Consider the following 20,518-nt stretch of genomic DNA (forward strand, 5'->3'; position numbering starts at 1 on the left):
ACCCAAAACCAAAACCAAAAAACCCTGTCCTGTCCTTAAACAGCAAACTACAGGTCTCTGAAATGAAAACAAGTTAAAAAAAAAAAAGGGAAAAAGGGAAAAAGAAAACCAATACATGTTTATTAAATGAGCAAATGAAAAAATAAGCCATGAATCCCAATCTTGGTTCCAACCTCTGAATCTCAGGACTAGCCCCAAATTGCTAATGGAAACCTTTTTCGTAAGCACCAGAGAAATAAAATATAATTACTTCAATAATAGAATATTGAAGGAAAACAACTTTTGACTTTTTTCTCATTCTGTACCAAAGTTAATATACAGGACAGAGAACTTGGGCAAAAATTTGACCTAGAATCAAAACTGCAAAACCCTCATCAGTTTATACTTAATAAAGATCTCCCTATCTTTGTAAGCTTACAGCAGAGTACTTATATGAAGGCAAATGGCTCATTACCCATGTTAGACTGTGTTTACTGGATGGCTGAGATGAACGGAGTCATGAATTTTCCTGACTGGGCTAAAAAATAGAAACAGATGATCAGAATATCTCTCTTTGGTAATATTTTGGATAAGCACTTCGAAAAAATATGACTGCACATTCTTTCTGAAGGCACATGTAAACCACATACTATGTTTTCGTGAATGCAAGAACAGTATTTGTGCAATAGCACTGTTAAGAGTTATGGGTTTTACTAATTATGCTCTTTGGGTCTCCTCCCTATGACAGGAGAAATATCAGAGAATATTTCAAGATGAGAAGAAAAAAAAAATCTCTTTTTACAGTCAGATAAACTCATGTAGCCATCATGTAGACTGGCTACATCATGTACTCCAAATGAGAGACCGGATGGAAACACTTTTCATCATCATTAACACTACTGCTCTGTCCTGTTCAAAGTCACAGTCCTTTCTCACTTGGATAATTTCAATAGCCTCTTAACTTATTACCCTTGCTCTACCCTAAACTCAAGGTATTCTCAGTACAGCAGCTGAGGTAACCCATTTAAAACATAAGCTGAATCAGCTAACTCTTCTGCACAAAATCACTGACAGCTTCCCATCTTACTCAGAGTTAAGAGCCAAACTCCATACAGTACCCTACAGAGCCCCACCTTCACGCCCTACATTATCTGGCTCCCCACCGCCTCTCTCCTGCTGCTCCCTCACTACCTTTCCTCTTAGCCACCCCAGCCCGCCCCATGCTTCTTCAACACCCAGCCAACGCCCACCTCAGGACCTTTACAAGGTTTGCTTTTCTCTCTTTCTTGGCACACTTTTTCCTATACTTCCATGGATCATTCCCCCAAATCTTTCAGTCTTTTTTTTTTTTTAATCTCTTTTTTATTTAGCCCATCTGTGGCTACCTTATCTAAAATTTTAACCTTTCTCTGCAATATTTCATATCCCTCTTCCATTTTTTTAAAAGCTCTAGCATTTATCAGTACCTCACATGTCAGAGACTTACTGATTAGTCTTGCTTAGTGTCTACGTACTCCACTAAAAGAGTCATTTAAATGGGCAACAATTTATTGTTACATGAATGAGTGATAGCTACCTCTTACCACTTCACACGGCCTTCCTCCAACTAAACCAACACAAGCGTGTGGTTGCTCTATAGGGTATCTGAAACTCCTCTCATCTCTAAATCATTAAGATACTCTGAAGGACAGGCTCCAACTGTTTAATTTCTTTTTACTTCATAACAGAGGCTGTATCTTTATATGAATGTGGTATTATAATAGATTCCATAGTCTATAATTTCTATTATTATATTAGGGAAAGGAGGTTATACACAATCAGATGAAGATGGTATCTGGACACAAACTATGTACTTCTTGAGAAGCACAAGACTTATCTGAACCTATGTTAAAAAAAAGAAACTTAGAAAAAACACACTAGAAATAGATTTCATAAAACTTACTTGGAGATTCATTATTTTCACAGGTTTCCTCTTCATTTGGTGCTTCCTCCTCCTCTTCTTCTTCTGGGTCATCAGTATCTCCTGACTCATCACTATCTTCCACCCATTTCCCTGGCATTAGTCCTGCTGAATCATAGGAGTTGCACAGAGGACCCACAATGTGAGAGATGAAGGATTCCTGAAGATTGGCCAACTGAGGAGCAGAACGGTCCATGAAGGGGCTTATTGGTAACCCAAGGCTGGCCTCTTCATCACCCTAGAAATAAGAATTTATCATCAAGAGTCAACCAAAAAGATACATGACATGGAAAGTTTAAAATACTAGTAAAGTCAGCATTCACTTGGCACCTAAAATCTGCAATTATGTAAGAACCCAGACACTCATGTGTGAACTCCCTCTTTTACTTGACTGCTAAAGGATTCTACCCAAATTGCTGAGATCCCTGTAGAAATGTTTTGTTGCCATTTACCACTTTGGTGATCTTGAGGTTTTGGCTTTTGATAAAGGGGCAACAGAAGAAATGGTCTAATGTCTTAGTAGATGGTATTTCTTATCATGTCACTCTTTGGTCTATTAGACTATAAATGTACTCAAAATGCAATGCTGGGAATAATTACAAAAAAAATACATAATCTATCACGTTTTTTTCCTTTTACCTTGGCTGCCAGTAAAGCTTAGAATAATTTATTGCTCAACTAAAGATGCCACCTTATCTCAGCTTTTGGCTGAATTTTATCTTCTGTGATCACATGATTTCTGATATTCTTACTTGTCAACATGTTTAATAGTACTACTGTTTAAGTGTTTTTATTTTGAAATACTTCAAATCTTTCTGGAAAAAAATAACAGACTGTAAACCAGTAGTCACCTAGCAAAATTAACAAAGGAAATATACTGAAATACCAACAATGGTTATGTCTATGAGGTAGAATTATTATAACTGGGTTATCCTTTTCCTTTATTTTTTTTGCATTTTTTAAATTTTATTTTTTATTTTAAGATTTTTATTTATTAGAGAGAGAGAGAAAAAAAAAAAACAATGGGAGGAGGGGCAGAGGGAGAGGGAGAAGTGGGCTCCCCACTGAGCAGGGAGCCCAACATGGACTGAATCCCAAGACCCTGGGATCATGACCTGAGCCAAAAGCAGACACTTAACTGACTAAGCCATCCAGGCGCCCCCCCCCCCCGCTTTATTTTTTTTGGTATTTCAGTACTTGGGATTGATTATGAATTAATATCATTTCTAGAAAAGGCAATATATTATTTTCTAGAAAGTACAAACCTTTTAACCTATGTATGAGTCCTATCTATAAAACCCACAAAAGTTCTTTCTAATCCCTCTTCAAGTACATCCAGTGATAGTCAATTTATTATTTAAAAAGGCACCTCATCTTATTTCTGGATGCCTTTATAATACATATTTCTTTCTCACATTGTCTTGAAATCAATCCTTCTATAACTTCTATAGACTAGTTATATTTATACCCTTTTTAGGGAAGCAGAAAGAAATCTAATGTTTCTTATAAATCAAATCCTGTGCTAAGTGATATTTACTTTTATCTCTGCAACATATGGTACACTTAATCCTAAATTTGTATGTCAGTCTTTAAAGTATCTGAAGACAGTTACTGTAACACCTCCATTTTCCCCGCCACACAGGGAAATGATCTTCACTTAAAAAAAATTTTTTTTTTATTTAAATACAATTTAGTTAACATATACTGTATTATTAGTTTCAGGGGGAGAATTTCATGATTCATCAGTTGCATATAACACCCAGTGCTCATTACACCAAGTGCCCTCCTTAATGCCCATCACCCATTTAGCCCATCCCCCCCACCCAACACCCCTCCAGCAACCCTCGTCATGTCAATTTATGCTACTGATTCCTGTCCTTTACCCATGCTCCACCACCTCCGGAATCCTTTTAAGAGAACAGATCACAGTACTCAAAACAAAGTTTCATATATAATCTGATCAGTGTTTCTGTGGGAGATTCTTCGGTAGTGTGTTTACTCTCACATTATCATCTCAAATAAAATGCCTATTTATAAAGATTTTTCAAACACTGCTGTTATTGAATATTAAATGTCAATGAACTTAATCTGATGTACATTTATTCATATAAATGTAAATGAGCTTCAATTGTAATAAATTTATTTTTAAAAAAGAAACAATATGTCAATGATCTTCCTAATGTCTCAGTAGGTCATTTCTTTATTTCAACATCTTCTTCTGCCCTCACCTCCACTCCCTGCAATGCTTGCAAATAACTTTATCTTAGAGTTTTTAGTTTTCTGATGTTAGTATGAATATAAAAGAGACTGATAACACCTTTACAGCTTTTGCAAGCTTTTGTGAATTCATGAGCAGCCTACTATAAATTAAGATAAACAGTTGGTTACCTGTTCATAAAATTCATTGACAATACCCTCCGTCCACTGAAGATGGAGCTCTTTGCATTTAGCTGGCCCATTGATATCAGCCAACTTTATACACATTTGGCAAACCAGGAGGCGATCATTTTCATTGGTCCAATCTATTCCAACATCATCATTCACCTGTTTGAGGGGTAAAGGTAAAATGTGGTTTGCCTCAATGAAAGCAAAAGTTGGACAGAATAAACAATACAATATTTATTATATTAACATGTAGAGATCAGAATACCAAGAAAGGAGGAACTTCTTAGCTATTTAAAATGCTACTGGCTTACATAATAGTAAAACAGCTCATCAGAAAAATAAAATTTTAAATGATGCATAAAGTAATTATTAATTATGGAACTGAAAATAAATGCTATTTAAAATTAGCATTTATTACCAATGACTAGTAAATAAATACAGCTACAAATGATAAGAAATTTTCTTAAGTTAACATTTGGGTATTTATGTTTGATGTGTGAAATTTTGTTTCAGGGTTTTGACCTTTTCTACTTCCAGACAATTTGTGTTAGTACACCATAGAGATGAGAGCAAATAAAATCAAACAAAAAACCCAATGACAGAGAGAATTTTACTTCTTTGCAGCACAAAGTATAATATATAGGTAGCACCTCAAAGTCTCAGATTTCTAGATTGGGACCAATCCCCGTATATCTGCTTCTGGTTAAACATTTTATTGCATTTCGTTTTCACAGTTGACATATAAGAGGTGAGAGCAGTAAGTTTTGCTCCACACTTTGATTCTATGACATCTTTCAATATGGTCATAAAATGAAGACTGGTACAAATCTAGTTACCTTGGCATTAAATTTGGCTACAAAATCAAAGTGTTTCTTCAGGTCAGTGGCCAGAATTGCTTCAATGACAAGAAAACGAAAATGCTTAAATTCCACATGGTCAAGGTTAACTAAGAAGTTGTACTCTGGCCGGGACATGAAAAGATTCCATGCAGCAGCTGCGTGATGATTCTCCAAAACAGAACGATCGTTATAGAGCACCGCCTAGGCAAAGAGGGCGAAGACTGAATGGCTCAACTTTTAAATTAAGAACAAAAAACAAAAAAACCCCAAATCATAAAAATACATAAGAATAGGCAAAGCTTTCAGGATCCTCTTTTTTCACAGGACGTAGAAATGTAATCTTGTGACTGTTGGTTATTAAGAATTTCATAACGTAATTACATTGGCTGTTGATTACTTTTCTTGGTTAAAATTTCCTTTCTTTGTAAGGTGAATTTCATTTCCTTGAAACTTTATTCCAAATTCTTGCAAATGAGGTGCTTAGAGTTAGCTTTTATCAGATTTGTTTGCACAGAAATTTAACTATTAAAAAAATCCAAATATATTAAAATCCCTCTGAGGTGACTCAGTTAATTTCTGCCTCTAGAATAAGAATTACCTTTCCTTAAGCATGTATAACTAATAAATAGGAATGGACTAAGAGGCTCATAATTTAAAAATTCTCATCCCACAAACATCCCATAGAAGATATCACCCTCCAACTAGGAACTAAAGTGTACAATAAATATCTATTTGCAGGAATTCTCTAATAATGCTGAGGGACACTACAAAAGAAGTTACCTAAACACTGCTTGAACACTAGTGTGGTAGACAGAAAATACAGGAAAAAAGAAGGCATAAGGATAAAAAGGAAAAACAAAGCACATGAAAATTTCAATTGTACTAAGTAAAAATGCATACATGTGAAGGAAAATATGAATGCTAAACGGTGCTGGCAAAAGGATTTGCCCACCTTTAGGAAAAATAATTCTGGAGTATGAAGAACATGCTGAAATAAGTTAAAGTAGGTAGTTGGGGAAAAAATTCAGGATAGTTTTATTGTATATAGATTAGAGGAAAATTCTAGTCTAGTCTATAAGACAGGTGGAAATGGATGGGAATTTGGTAAAGACAAAAAGCAAATAAGAAAAAAAAAATAAGTATGAGACTAGATTGGCTTCTAGTTCCTCTAGAAAGAAAAACATGATCTCAGAATACTTAGTAACAGAGACACAGCTAATTAAATCAAAGAGAAACTTACTGGGTTTAATTACATAGATGGAGATGCTGAGATACTCAGTGATTAATTTTTGACCTAAATTTAAGTATATATGAAAATGGACTTCTTTAAAGTTATTGTTTTTGGAATACTATGTTTAGGTAAAAAAAAAATTCCCTCAAACGAATGAAATAAGTTGATGTTTAAATCCTACTAACCAAATGTCGTAAGTATCACGGTTGTAATAATAAATGTATTTCAAAGGAATGGGTTTTATATACAAAGACGACTAACATAATTAAAAGTCCAAGAAAGATCTGGTTCTCCAATCTTTTCAAAAAGGGACTTTTGTATAGGTTGGATTTTCTTTGTTGAGAAGGTTCATTAATATGGATTTAACTAGTTTTTCTTCTTTAGAAGAAAACTGAGATGGGATTCCCATGGGTAATAAAGTTGCAAGCCTGCCATTAATATCTTAGAACAAATATGATATCTTTTCAAAATTAGCTTGGTCTCCATAAATTCTATCCTAGGGCTAAATATAGTTGGGCTCATATTCATCTGTTCCTTATTATAAGTCAAACTTATAAAATTAATTACCTTTGGAAAAAATCTCTCAAGCAAATTATTTCTTCACATCAAAATGGAAAGATTTACCTGAGGAGCACTAGTTGCAACCAGGAAAGCGTTTGTCCTTCCTGGGTGATCATAATCATGCATGGCTGCGGCCACATACAATGCCATTAACTCTAAGGCAGGGATATTCCCAGACAGACATCCGTATTTATCATCAGGCACATTATACATTTTTGAGAAGACATATCCCATATGTCCATGTGTAAATCCACTGTCAGAATCTGAGAAGAGAAAATGAAAGTAATAGAAAATTTTAAAAAGTATTAAACTGGTACTATCTGTCTTGACTTCCTTTATTAAGGAAAAGCTTCTCTCCACTCCCCACCCCCAACAAGGGAGCACAGATGCACTTAATACGCACCTGAATCACTTGCTGACCCAGGATCATTAATTACAGTGGAGTGGCCTGGAATTGGCTGGGTAGTAAGGTACCACACAGCATGTAACACATCAGTGGCATGGATTCTGTTATGATCTGTAACCAGTGCAAAGGAACAGTCATTCATTGGTGAACTTTGGGGTCCAAGGACTAAGAGTGCCACCTACTGGATAAACAGTTTAGTCTTAACATTTGAATACCCCAGTGAAAGGCAGCCAAATGTTCTAGGACAAATACTCTTCAATTACTCTTCCAAGACTCCATAATAGCCATAACAACGAGGGTGGGGGGGAAGCACACATTACATTGATTATGCATGCAGATGTCTGAAGTGGAAAAATCTGTGTCCAGAGGAAACCGAACATCTATAGAAAGCTCACTAAGTGCAATCACTGCAATGTTTACCCTCATATTTATTTCCATGATCCTATATAAGATTATGCAGAGGACCAGAAAGACACATGACATACTTCAATTAGGTCAGACCAATGGTCTGTACCACCTAATATTCATCTCCGCTAAATAGCATACAAATATAATCTGTGAATAAAACAAAGTAGGATTCTTTTGCATCAAACTTAAAACACTGGTAAAAATTAACAATATATCTTTGAATATAGGTTAAATTCACAAAGCAAAACTGAAAACCACAATCAATGATATTCTCTGATCTAAAAATTCTAATTTGGGAACACAGCTCTAGGAAATACCTGAAGAGAAAAATAAAAACTTTTTTGTACATTAATGTAGGGAGTTGAGTCATTTAGAAGAGCAAAATCTACGAGAAAACCAAATCCTCTAGATAGAGGTCATTACCATGGGAAGGGGGTATATTCTATACATGCAGTTCAGCATCTGCTAAACCAAGACCAAAGGCATGGTGTGCTCTCAGCTCACCTTTTTCTGGTGCAATTCTTCCAAGTTCTTCTCTTGTTTACTGGCCCTTCAGAATATTTCATTGATTGCTATACACTATCCTAAGTATGCTAACTTCACATACTCTATTTCTAATGACCAACCATAATACAGTCTCATCCAATATAGTAGATCACATCTCTGAATAATACTCAACAGATAAAAGAGAAAAGAGAACAGTAAGAATGATAATGGGAATTGGGGAAAACATCTGGTCCCTGGTCAGGGAAGAAAGAAAAAAAATGAACATTTTCTTTTCTTTTTTTCTTTTTTTTTTCTTTCCCTTCTTTTTCTTTTAAAGATTTTATTTATTTATTTGAGAAGGAGAGAGAAAGACAGCCCTCTCAGGAGCCCAAGTTGGTGAAGGGGCAGAGGGAGAGGGAAAAGCAGACTCCTTGCTGAGCAGGGAACCTGGGGCAGGACTTGATCCCAGGACCCCAGGATCATGACCTGAGAAGGCAGACACTTAACTGAGCCACCCACGTGCCCCAGAAAAAAAAAATAACATTTTTGGCATTGATGGCATACAGGGGGAATGTAGGTAGATGGTGCTTATTTCCCTACATTTCCAGGAACTCTTAAGAGTCAATCTTTAAGTGATGACATACAGCTAAATTTTATGTAAACCCCCAGCATTTCAGCAGAGGGGCCTTGTAAGGACTTGAGAGGATGTGTTTATAACAGACATCCAAGGCTCCAAAGGAGGAAATGGCAAACCCCATGCCCTCTGTCATTGCCAGAGGAGAATACTGATATTACCTAGTCGTCCAAAGAACAATTTCATTGAAATTGGAGTCTGCATCTCTGTGTATAGACTATCTCAAGTCATCCAAGACCAAACATTTTAGATCCATACCTGTGCCATTACTAAACTCGTCATGCTAAGTGTCTGGATTTAGGACAGATCTGAATTTGTCTCTGTTCTAAGATCTATTACCCGTGTGAGCTCAAGTGAGCTGCTCACAACTCATCTTGTAATCTTAAAAATAAAGGCATATTAAATAATAGTGCCTTATTTCACAGTACATTTGTGAGAATTACAGAAGAAAACATATTTTTAAATTCCTGACACAGAGTAAGCTTGCAACTAATATAATTCACGTAAAATGCACGACTGCTGGGTCGCCTGGGTGACTCACTTGGTTAACCATCTGCCTTGGGCTCAGGTCATGATCCCAGGGGTCCTGGGGTCCAGCTCTGTGCAGGGCTCTCTGCTCAGCAGGAAGCCTGCTTCTCCCTCTCCCCTCTGCCACTCTCTCCCTTTCATGCTCAAGCATGTGACTGCTCTCTCTCTCTCTCAAATAAATAAATAAAATCTTAAAAAAAAAACAACACATGATTGTTTTTGGAACAAGACAGTAAGTTAGCACAGATCACTGGTTTTCTTCCAAGATCAGTGCTGGATTTGTTAAGAATTGAAGAGCTAAAATAAAAGATATGCTAAACCCCTGGGGGAGGGAGAAGGCAGAGATGACCTGCAAGAGGAAGAAAATGCTCCTACTGCCACCATGGGGGGATAGGCTGGGAGAGAGCTTGAGTTGAGGTCTTTCCTCCTCCTTTGCAGCAAGCTGGGAAAATTACTGTGTGCAAGTAATTATCATCACTCATTCATGCCCTGTCTCATTCCCATAGCCTGCCCAGACCCCTCCTCTGTCTTGATACACTTGTTTTCTCAACTTTCTTCCTATCCCTCAAGCACAGAATTGAAGTGAGCTGGCTTGGAGGGTGGGAGTTATATGTAAAATGTATAGATTTTTAGACCTATAGACTTTCAATTGAAAATTCCTTCTATGCTTCCTTAGGAAAGTATTAAAGAAGAGAAGTGACAATTTAAATATTTTTTCCCTTTGGATTATAGCAAATACTATCATACTTGTGCCTTTCCAGCTTGTCCCACGCCCCCTCAGTATCTAGCTTTCACACTGGTGGGTACGTGACACACAGCTTAACTGAACTGAACTACACACAGACTGACCAAGATTATTCTCATTGCCGCCATTCTACCCACTTCTCCAGCTTCAATAACAAGAATGAGAGGTGTTAGGAAGAATATACTTCAGAGATGAAGGTCTCTGAAAATGGAAAAAGCACCTCAAAACTAACTTTGAATTCACGAATGGATAGGATCTGACAATTTCTCTTCTTTACTTGCCAGTAAGCCCAACTGAAAGGGACTGTGAACAATAATGAACATTATTTATTTCTCTGTGCAACTGAGTATCAACTATACTTTAATTTATCCTAACCTTTACTGAACAAATATATATTCAGCATCATAGTTCTATCAGTGAATTGCCTATATTTATACCTCGTCCACTGCTACCCCACGAAATATCTACCTACCTGTGTCCATTTTTAAATCTAGATTCCTCAAATTTTAGTAAGGGCTCTGGGTACAAATTTAAAAATCTTCATCTCTTAAAAACTGTTAAAAGTGTGCTTAGAAGTATAATAAAATTTAGTTTCTAATATTTTAGGTCATTGTCATATTAAAGTTAATCTAATCCCATTTTAGGTACTCTTGGGATTTTCATTTAGGTATGGGTTGTTTATTTAGATAGAGCTATTAGAACTATTGTCCTCTAGCAGTAGATATTAAAGTAAGGAGACATATAAGAAATATTTGTGTATGATTATTAAAATTAATGATAAACAATGCTTTTAATAAATACCTATATTAGTCTAAATTTACAATACTACCACATGCAAGGAATTACTATTCAAAAGGGATCACCAGGGGCACCTGGGTGGCTCAGTGGGTTAAAGCCTCTGCCTTCGGCTCAGGTCATGATCCCAGGGACCTGGGATCAAGCCCCACATCGGGCTCTCTGCTTAGTGGGAGGCCTGCTTCCTCCTCTCTCTGCCTGCCTCTCTGCCTACTTGTGATCTCTTTCTGTCAAATAAATAAATAAAATCTTTAAAAATAAAATAAAAGGGATCACCAGTCAAGCTAAAACTTCTGTAAATGAATTCCCTTTACAGAAAATGTCTAGGGTTCCAAATAGAACAAGCAAGTTTATTATAATAAAAATAAAAAATAAAAAATAATTTGTTAAATTCTTTACATATGAAATGAAGAAGTCACTATTTCAGAAAAAAGAAACATCTATTCAGTTGTAAAATGAGAAAATATAAACATAAGTAATAAAATTTAGAATCTGGAAACTTCTTTTTACACTTAAATACTGGTCAACTTTCCCTAAGATTTTATGACATACTGCCTAGAGAAAAGTTAGTAGTTACATCAACTGGTACTTAATGGACTTGGCTATAGCTGATTGTCACTAAAATACACTTGAAAATATAACAATTTGTAAATTTAGTCTAATGACTAGCTGTTGAAAACTCAGTAACACATCAATCACTGGCATCCAACCAGGGTGTGCCCTGGGAAAATGGTATTAAGAAAGCAAGGCTTATCTTGAGATTCTTTCAAACTGCCCCTTTTTTGTCTCTGTCTCTCTCTCTCTATTTCCATGGCCCTACTGCCCAGACTTTCCCAAGGGACCCAGCACTCTTAAGTTTCTCTCTTGTCTACACCACTGTCTTGTCTTGTCTGCATTCTGGTCCCATATTCTCCAACATATTTCATTTGTAGATCCAATTCTTCATTATCTTCTCCTACCACATGCCATCAGCTGTGTATTTTCATTCCAATGTAGCACATGTTGAAAAACAGTATGTTAATAATGGATCATTAGTTTAATATACTATCCCTTTCTGGAAATACCTCTACTTTATGTGTCTCCATAGAATTTTTATTTAACATCAGCTGTTTACTATTAGAAAAAGACATGGGGTTTTGAAGTCTAAGGTGTATAAAAGCAAATTTAAAACTTACAAGTTAAAGCATGATTCGAACGATGCATTTCTAAGGTATGCTTCAACCAATGTATGTCTGACTACTTCTCTTGCTATGCATTTATTTTCTAAAAGTACCACATGATTTCTGCACATTTTCACAACTTCCCTGACTGGATTTTTGGACATTTTCTTCAGTTCCATATATTCTGTAGCATGATTCTACTCACATGTTCAGGTGATACCAGAAACGCTCCCTATTGAAAATTTAACTTCTCCTCTCTGTTCCAATTTTGTATTAGAAATGACAAAATTACCTTCACAATCTTTTAAGTTCACTAATTTGAACACTTGCTTGTGTCTCTTCCTTTGGTCTTCACATTTATCTGACTTTTAAAATGCTTCTAGTAATTTCTTCGCAAACCCCTTTGAGGTGTCTCTTTTTTTCTATTCTATTCATTAGACCATCACCCTCCCACCCCTCCACCCCTAGCCAGGTCTTTCTTATACTGAAAAAACTTCAAGCGTTCATGAATTAAGTCTCCAGATGCCAGAAGAAAGGTTGAACTCATCCAATAAAAGGAGTGTATTATACAATGAGCAATAAATTTAACATTTAATTATTTATGGACCACACACTTAAACTGGCTTACTGTGAAGGCACTATTATCACTCCTTTAGATTTATAACCTCATGTTATCCTCATAACAACCCTACAAAGCTATTACAATCCTCAAAGATATTATGATCCCCATTTTACAGATTAAGAAATGAGGCATGTAGAGGTGAAGTAAGACCCACGGTCTTTGACAGCTGAGAGGCGAAGGGACCAAGAACTCTGAAACAGGCTGTAATCTCCTAGTTGAGGTCACTCCAGTGTTGACCATGTATAGTTCTCTGCTATCCGCCAGTGGTTCAATATCCCATTACCCAGAGCAAATTTGGCAGACTCGAAAAGTGTTATTTCACATATAACTTATACTTACAAGGAATTTCCCTGTATCCAATCTCCAAAGCATGAAAATAATTCATAAATTCCCTAACTGGAATTTTGAAAGCTTCAAAGAGGCCCATGTCTTCAAAAAGTCTGTATGATACCTATAAAGAGAAAGACAAAGCTTTATAAAAACATCCCTGGGTATGTATCAGACACAAAAGGAACAAAAAATTAAAACAAGTAATTCCTGGCCAGCAGAGAACTTACAGGGAACAGTAAGTCAAGTAAGTATTGAAGAACTCTGTGTGTCTAGCCCCTGCAGCCCCTGACCTCAAGGGGTATTTAATCTGCTTTTAAAGGTGTGGACATGCAACCAAGAAAACAACCAACCCAAACAACAGTATACACTACAGAAACATATCAAGGCACTCCACTGTGTGCTATCAACTGCTAGAGAATCCTTCTTAGCTCCTCCTTGTATAGTGCATACTACAAGTACTAATAAATGAGGAAAAAGCCTTAATTTGGTCCACTTCTTATTAAAGAAAAAAAAAGAGGATAAAGGATTCAGAGTTGTACCTTAGTGAATGAAGGGTAAAGGGACAGAATTATGAGAGAGAGAAAAACGGTTACTTTGACTAACTATATAGAGAAAACTGATTTATTCTAATGCAGTATAAATAATAACATCTAAATCATCTTTTTCCTAGCTTGTCTTCTCTTTCTCCCCCAAGTATACATTCTCGTCCAATTGCATTCACAGCTCTGGTGACCCAAATCCAGTAAACACCTACACCTATGATTGGCATATTTGATGTGCAAATGATGGAGAAAAAACTGATAAAGGCACAGAAGAAGGTACTAGGGAGAGAAATGCTTGTACACATGTCAGAAGAGAGTATAGCTCCATGTCAAGTAGCTTACTCCATGTCACAAAGACACAGTGTTGGCTATACCTCAGGAAACTTTAAGAATTAGTCATCATTTTTATTACCTGCATCTCTTCCTAAAGTTGTCTTGAAATATTTCCTCTCCATCTTTGATCTGCCATTTCATAGCTAAATTCCTATCTTGGGTTACTGACTTTACACCTATTTAAATTCAGTGATATTCCTTTAATTATGTACTCAGTGTTTATCACGTATATCTATATACGCATGTAGACATATATACACCTATATAGAGAACTAAAATGGAATTTCTATCTAAAATGAAATCAGAGGATATAAAACAAAATAATCTCACCCATGTGTCCTCAGAAAAATAAAGCTCAAAGACCAAGAGACTGATTTCCTATAAATGACTGATTTTTAGAGAAGTGATAACATTGGAATTTTCTTAAATGATAGGGGGTTGAAGAGGAGTTGCCTCATATCAACCTTGGGAAGTTGTATTTACATGGTTTCCAGAGGCATGAACAAGGAACCATCCAGATTGGGCTGGTCTCCCAAACTAAGCGGACTTGAGCTTTGTTTCTGGTTTTGTCTGCTCAGGGAATTTCAAACCTGGTCTCCATTTGCTTTTGACTTTAACAGACTCTAACTGAACTATCCCCTCTTTACATTCCCTGCCCATAATTATAGCCAAGCCCAAACCCGCAAGAGATTCACTGTAGTTTGCTATAGTTTGTACATCCTAAATTGCAGTTCTGCTATTCCTGAATAAACTCATCTTTTTACAAGTTTGAGTTTGCCTCATTATACCTATTTAGGCTGACATAACTACAAAGGAGAGTTACTCATTCAGCATACATCTTCTGAGTGCCTACCATGTTCCAGACACCGCTCTGTGTATGAGTCATATATACAGGGGAACAAATCAAAGATCTCTTCCTTCAGGGAGCTTAGAGTCTAGCAGGAGAGGGCAGTACATAACAAATGTAATAAGTAAGGTATATACTATAAAAGGAGTAGTATTATAGAAAAAGAAAAAGGGGAACAGGCTAGAGACTGGGAATACAGGGAAGCTATAGAATTTGCCTTTTTTTTTTAAGTTTTGTGGATAGAGTAGGCATATCCAGGTGATATCTGAGCAAAGAACTGAAGGAGATGTAGACTGAGGTACATGACTATCTGAGAAAAGAGGTTTTCCATATAGAGAAAAAGGCCTATGCAAAGGCCCTGAGGTATGTCTGCTATACTCAAGAAATAGCAAGAAGACCAGTGTAGCTAAATCGGAATGAATGAGGACAGGAGTAGAATTTAAGTCTGCAATAACACAGTGGGATGGGGCAGGGTGCAATCTTGGGATCTGACAGCCAAATTGATCATTGTAAGACTTTTACTCTAAGTAGGTAGGAAGCTGCTGAAGAGATGGGAAAAGGGAAGTAACTTTATCTTAATTTTTTTTTCTTTTTAGGCTTTTATTTATTTATTTGAAAGACAGAGAGAGAAAGCGAGCCTAAGTGGAGGGAGGGGCAGAGGAAGAGGGAGAAGCAGACGCCCAGCTGAGCATGGAGCCCAATGCAGGGCTCCATCACTAGGCCCTAGGGTTATGACCTGAGCTGAAGTCAGACGCTTTCCTACTGTACCACCCAGATACCCTTATTTGACTTATGTTTTAAAAGGATCACCAGAGCTGCTAGGTTGGGAACAGATTATATACTATGTACATCGACTTCTGTATGCTTTTCTCCATTCTGAATGGCAAGTTTCACCCTCTTTGTGTCTAACATACCATTCCCATATCCTCTCTTTAAAAATGCAACAGGGGCACCTGGGTGAGTCAGCTGGTTAAGCGTCTGACTCTTGATTTTGGCTCAGGTCATGATCTCAGGATTGTGAGACCGAGCCCAACATTGGGCTCATGCCAGGCATGGAGCCAGCTTAAGGTTCTCTCTCCTCAACTTCCCCTATTTGCTCTCTCTCTCAAAAAAAGGGGGGGGGGCAACAGAAAGTGAAGTTTATGGTTTCTGTACTATTTTAAGCTATTTGGGGGGGTATTTCCTCTTTACTACTGCTTTGATCTATATTTGAATTCTTGTTTATAAATACCTAATGGATTTAACTATACTTGTAACTTCAGTGACTTGTCCAAGATCACACAGCAAACATTATCAAAACCAGAATTCAAGCCAAGCCTTTGGCTTCAGATTTTGTACTCTAAACTACTTCAAATCCTACCACTATTATTTGAAAAACAATATTATTAGGATTGCAAATGACCTAAGTTTCTTACTATTCTCTTAAACATATGACAGATGAATGGAAAAATTCAGAAGACAGAATATTTTAGAGTATGATTTTAAAACAGGAGTATTTTTACCAACATGCTATTTAAAAAAAAATCAACCACCAATAATTTAAACTCACAAATAAAGATACCATTAACCAGGTAAACATTGGTAACCAGAAAAAGTAAGCACTATTCTGAAATCTGAACCATGTCCTTTTAAATTTGTTAAAATAAACATGATAATCATCAAAAAGGCAGTCAGTATACTGAGACTGAAAAGTCATTTCCATTGCACATATGTCTCTTTAAAAATCTTTTGAAGTGAGACTTTTTCTGTGTAGTTTCAGCCAGAAGGTGATTTCTCGGAATGTTCAAGTTAATTCATCTCAGCTGTCCCAAAGTCTTACTAAGGTGAAAAAAATATGCCTTTCACCCAGTGAAAATATGACTTTGTGCTTATCAACTCAAATCAAAGAGAAAAACCCATAAAGTTTTACTCAGCAAGACAAATAAAACTGCATTTTCTCAAAGTTCAATGTTTTGTAAACTGGAAAGATAAACAGTGAATGACTAAGGCTCATGTAGTTATGTATTTCCTTTTTGGAAGGTGACTGGAAGAAAAACACATTAGTGCATTTTACTGCAATCTAATTGTTCATTATATCTAATCTTTCTCTTGTGTACTCAGGTACAGGACTCTTAGAAAACATTTTGCCAAACAGCCCATCAAGTTTCACAAGCCCACACCCCCCAGCTCCCAGAACTTCAAGGGGAGGCTGGTAGAGGAACAGTATTCGCTACACTGTCACTAGGGCTAAAAGACTGACTGCTACAGTGACTACTTTCCCACCGAAATTGGTTCAGTGTTTGAAGACAGAATCAGCGAATATGTTTTACAGGGGCGGGGCAAGGGGGAGTGGAGAAAGAGCTGAGGGTAAATGAAGGACAAAAGTATGGATTTTCAATATGGCTATGTCTGCATTCAAATCATGGCTCCGATATTTACTCTACCACTTCAGATGAATGGTATATGCTCTTTTAAGCCTCAGTTTCCTCTTCTGCAAAGCGGAGACTAAACTATCTGCATCAAAGTTACTGAGAAGCAAGTTGCAGGGTTTCTGGGAGTGTGTGACATACATTTCTGATACAAAACAATGTGAACTTTTCTCCTAGGAGCCACACTCTGCAGTGAAGGAAAAAGAAGGCTTCCCAGGGGTCTGTCACCTCTTTTCCGGGCACCATTATAGGAGTATTTCCAGGTAAAATCACTCCCTCAGAGATATAGCCTGCAAGCATTTTCAGAAAGGCTAAGGTGGACAGGGTAAAAACAGCTGTCCTTACATGTCGGGGTTAATGTAGAGCACGAAATCAGCCATAATACCTGTCTTGCTAAAATATAATAGAGGCCCCTAGAGGCCACGGAAGGTTTCGGGAAGGGCACGGGCCTCTGGAATGCCAAGGCCTACGGGAACCCCCTGCTGTTGGAAAGCCACAGGGAGTTGCCTTCCTGAAGCTTTCTCAGCCCAAACAGCCTCCCTGAGATCTGAGAGATGTATGCGTCGTCCCTTAGGCTGTGTTTAGCAGAACTCATAGAACATGCAGATTAGCATATCCTATCTTTCCCATAGACAGATCTTCCCAGTTTCAGTAAGACCACTTGTCACATAGCACAGGCCTGAGAAATAGTAATAAGGATTTGTGATTATCCTGAAGGACTAATAAAAGTGGGAGCAAAGAAAGGCAAAGGGTCTTCATCTCTGAGCATTGACGCCTTTGCCTTCTCCTCTCTTTCATAGCAAAGTTTTGAAGTAGCCTTTCAGCCATGGTACAGGAACTGCTGGCCATTCCCTGGCACTTACACCTGTCTTCAAGATCACCTAGGGTCCCTGGGTGGTGCAGTCAGTTAAATGTCCAACTCTTGCTCTTGGCTCAGGTCCTACAAGCTCAGCATACAGTCTGCTTGAGTTTCGCTCTCCCACTGCCTCTGCCCCTCCCCCCCATGCCCACTCACCCTCTCTAAAATAAATAAATAAGTCTTAAATATTAAGAAGTACTTAAAAAGGTCACCTAGCATAAAAGGTGTTGCTTAGCACCAAGGATAAGGAAAAAGAGGAAAAATGGGATCATTAACTCCTAGTAAAAGTGCAAGGGTTGTCATCCCAGTCCTTTAGGTGTTCATGGTCAGGAGAGTCTAGAAGAGGCAACTACATGTTATACAGACTTTGTAATTATTTTGAGCTTCATAATCCATCAATCATTTTAGCACACTGCTTTTGTAGGTAGCAAGTCGAATTGTCATTATTTTGACCCGTATTTAATTTCTCTATTACTCTCTTTAAGGCAGAGGGACATACTTTTCTTCTTGAAGATTAGACTAATACTTTGGGTTTGTGCAAATGAGAAACAGAGGAAAAGCCCCCTCCATCTTCCTCCTCCAAACCTTCATGGATCAGGAATCCTCACCCTGAAGCCCTACACTTAAATGCTTGCTGGAACGTCTGAAGAAAGCCTGTCTCTGATGTACGGAGTAGAAATCAGTGTAACACTGATTTCTCTTCTAGTGTTTTCCAGGGAAGCGCTCGTGGCTCCAATAAATCTGGGTCTTTTTTTTTTTTTTTAAGATTTTATTTATTTATTTGACAGAGAGATCACAGTAGACAGAGGCAGGCAGAGAGAGAGTGGGGGGAAGCAGGCTCCCTGCTGAGCAGAGAGCCCGATGCGGGACTCGATCCCAGGACCCTGAGATCATGACCTGAGCCGAAGGCAGTGGCTTAACCCACTGAGCCACCCAGGCACCCCAATAAATCTGGGTCTTCAATTCTCCTAAATCTTATGTTAGTTTGGCAGTCTTCGGCTACTCTGCAGTGATATTTATTCCATCTATGAAAACACCCCTGGAACATCTTTACATAAACTGATATTACTGCATCTTCCCACATGAGTGTGTATTTTGATAGATGTCTGATGATAGAGCAAATCCAGTGTTTTGTTTATTGAGAACAAACATGTTCAAATTTTTAATTTCTGTGTTTTCTTTCTCCCTCAGGGAAACAGTTTAAGTGTGGGAAGCCTTGAAAGTAGTTTAGCTGAAGGAAAAAATACAAAAAGTCTCATTAAGTAGCAATAGTTTCCATTCTTTATTTCTTGTGATACGAAAAGGTATTTTCTACATTAAAACACAGAGAACTCTATTTGATATGTTTCTCACAGCAATAGAAGGAAATGCATTTCTGCACAGCATCTTACTTTTGGAAAGACCTAAGCACCATAATATTCAAAAGTTTTAAAGGTGCCTGGGTGGCTCAGATGGTTAAGTGTCTCACTCTTGATCTGGCTAATGTCATGATCTCAAAGTTATGAGATGGAGCCCCACTTTGGGCTCTGAACTGGGCATAGAGCCTGGTTAAGATTCTCTCTCTGCCTCTCTCTTGGCCCTTCCCCCTCCCCCCCCAAGAAAGTTTTAAAAAATAGTCATTGGAAAAAATTACACATAAGAAATTACTGCATATGATTTGGCAACTCTCTTCTTTTGAGGGCTTGTATAAGCTTTGCTTTTGCTGAATTCTATAAATTTCAGATGTATTTCTCCATCTTGCTGGTGTATCCCTGCTCTCTTCCAGTTTATCTTAAAAACTACATATTTTAATTGCATAATACAGTATTCCACTCGCTTCCAGTTCCAATTTTCTTTGTTAACCCAACACGAAGGAATGTAGAGAACACTGGGTACTTAATATAACCTTTCTCCACCCAGTACCCACATCAGTGTCAAGCATGGACACAGCTTTAACCAACCAAGGGGTGTTTTTTCCTACATTTCAAGTCAAACATATTGGGGTGCCTGGGTGGCTCCGTCCATTAAGTGTTTGCCTTTGGCTCAGGTCATGATCCCACGTCCTGGGATGGAGTTCTGTGTGGGGCTCCTTGCTCAGTGCAGAGTCTGCTTTTCTCTCCCCCCTTGCTGTTCCCTCTGCTTGTGTGCTCTCTCTCTCGCTCACTAATAAATACATAAAATCAAACATGAATAGAGTCAAACATATGAATAGATTCCTTACCTGACTAAGAATACGGCCACATTTTCTTCCTATTTTTTCCACCAAATCAAAAATTGGAAAATTCCAAGTATTTAGCTGCTCCATAATTGAGTCCAAGTTATCCATGACAAGAGGTTCAGGAGCAAGAATTGGCTTGTCCTGTAATGAACATGAAAATATTTTAAGAACAAGCAGTTTATCTACAAAGCAATTTGTGCTTTGATAAGTTCAACTCAACAACTGAGGTTACAAAAATAAATGACTTAAAACTTCAGGGTAAA

At 37.5% G+C, this 20,518-nt stretch overlaps 1 protein-coding gene across 2 annotated transcripts in view; it reads right to left on the minus strand.

Moving 5' to 3' along the window:
* The window catches only part of PDE3A (phosphodiesterase 3A), a 326,716-nt gene that overhangs the window by 12,160 nt on the left and 294,038 nt on the right, over positions 1-20,518 (minus strand). For both annotated transcript variants that reach the window (XM_047741639.1, XM_047741638.1), the window contains exons 9-15: positions 20,259-20,396; positions 13,079-13,190; positions 7,359-7,472; positions 7,019-7,218; positions 5,161-5,364; positions 4,328-4,483; positions 1,922-2,177 (exon numbers count right to left, since the gene is read on the minus strand). In XM_047741639.1, coding sequence (XP_047597595.1) covers positions 1,922-2,177; positions 4,328-4,483; positions 5,161-5,364; positions 7,019-7,218; positions 7,359-7,472; positions 13,079-13,190; positions 20,259-20,396 — 1,180 coding nt within the window. The remainder of the gene's footprint in view (positions 1-1,921; positions 2,178-4,327; positions 4,484-5,160; positions 5,365-7,018; positions 7,219-7,358; positions 7,473-13,078; positions 13,191-20,258; positions 20,397-20,518) is intronic.

This window comes from Lutra lutra, chromosome 8 (genome assembly GCF_902655055.1).
Source record: "Lutra lutra chromosome 8, mLutLut1.2, whole genome shotgun sequence".
NCBI classification, from domain to species: Eukaryota; Metazoa; Chordata; class Mammalia; order Carnivora; family Mustelidae; genus Lutra; species Lutra lutra.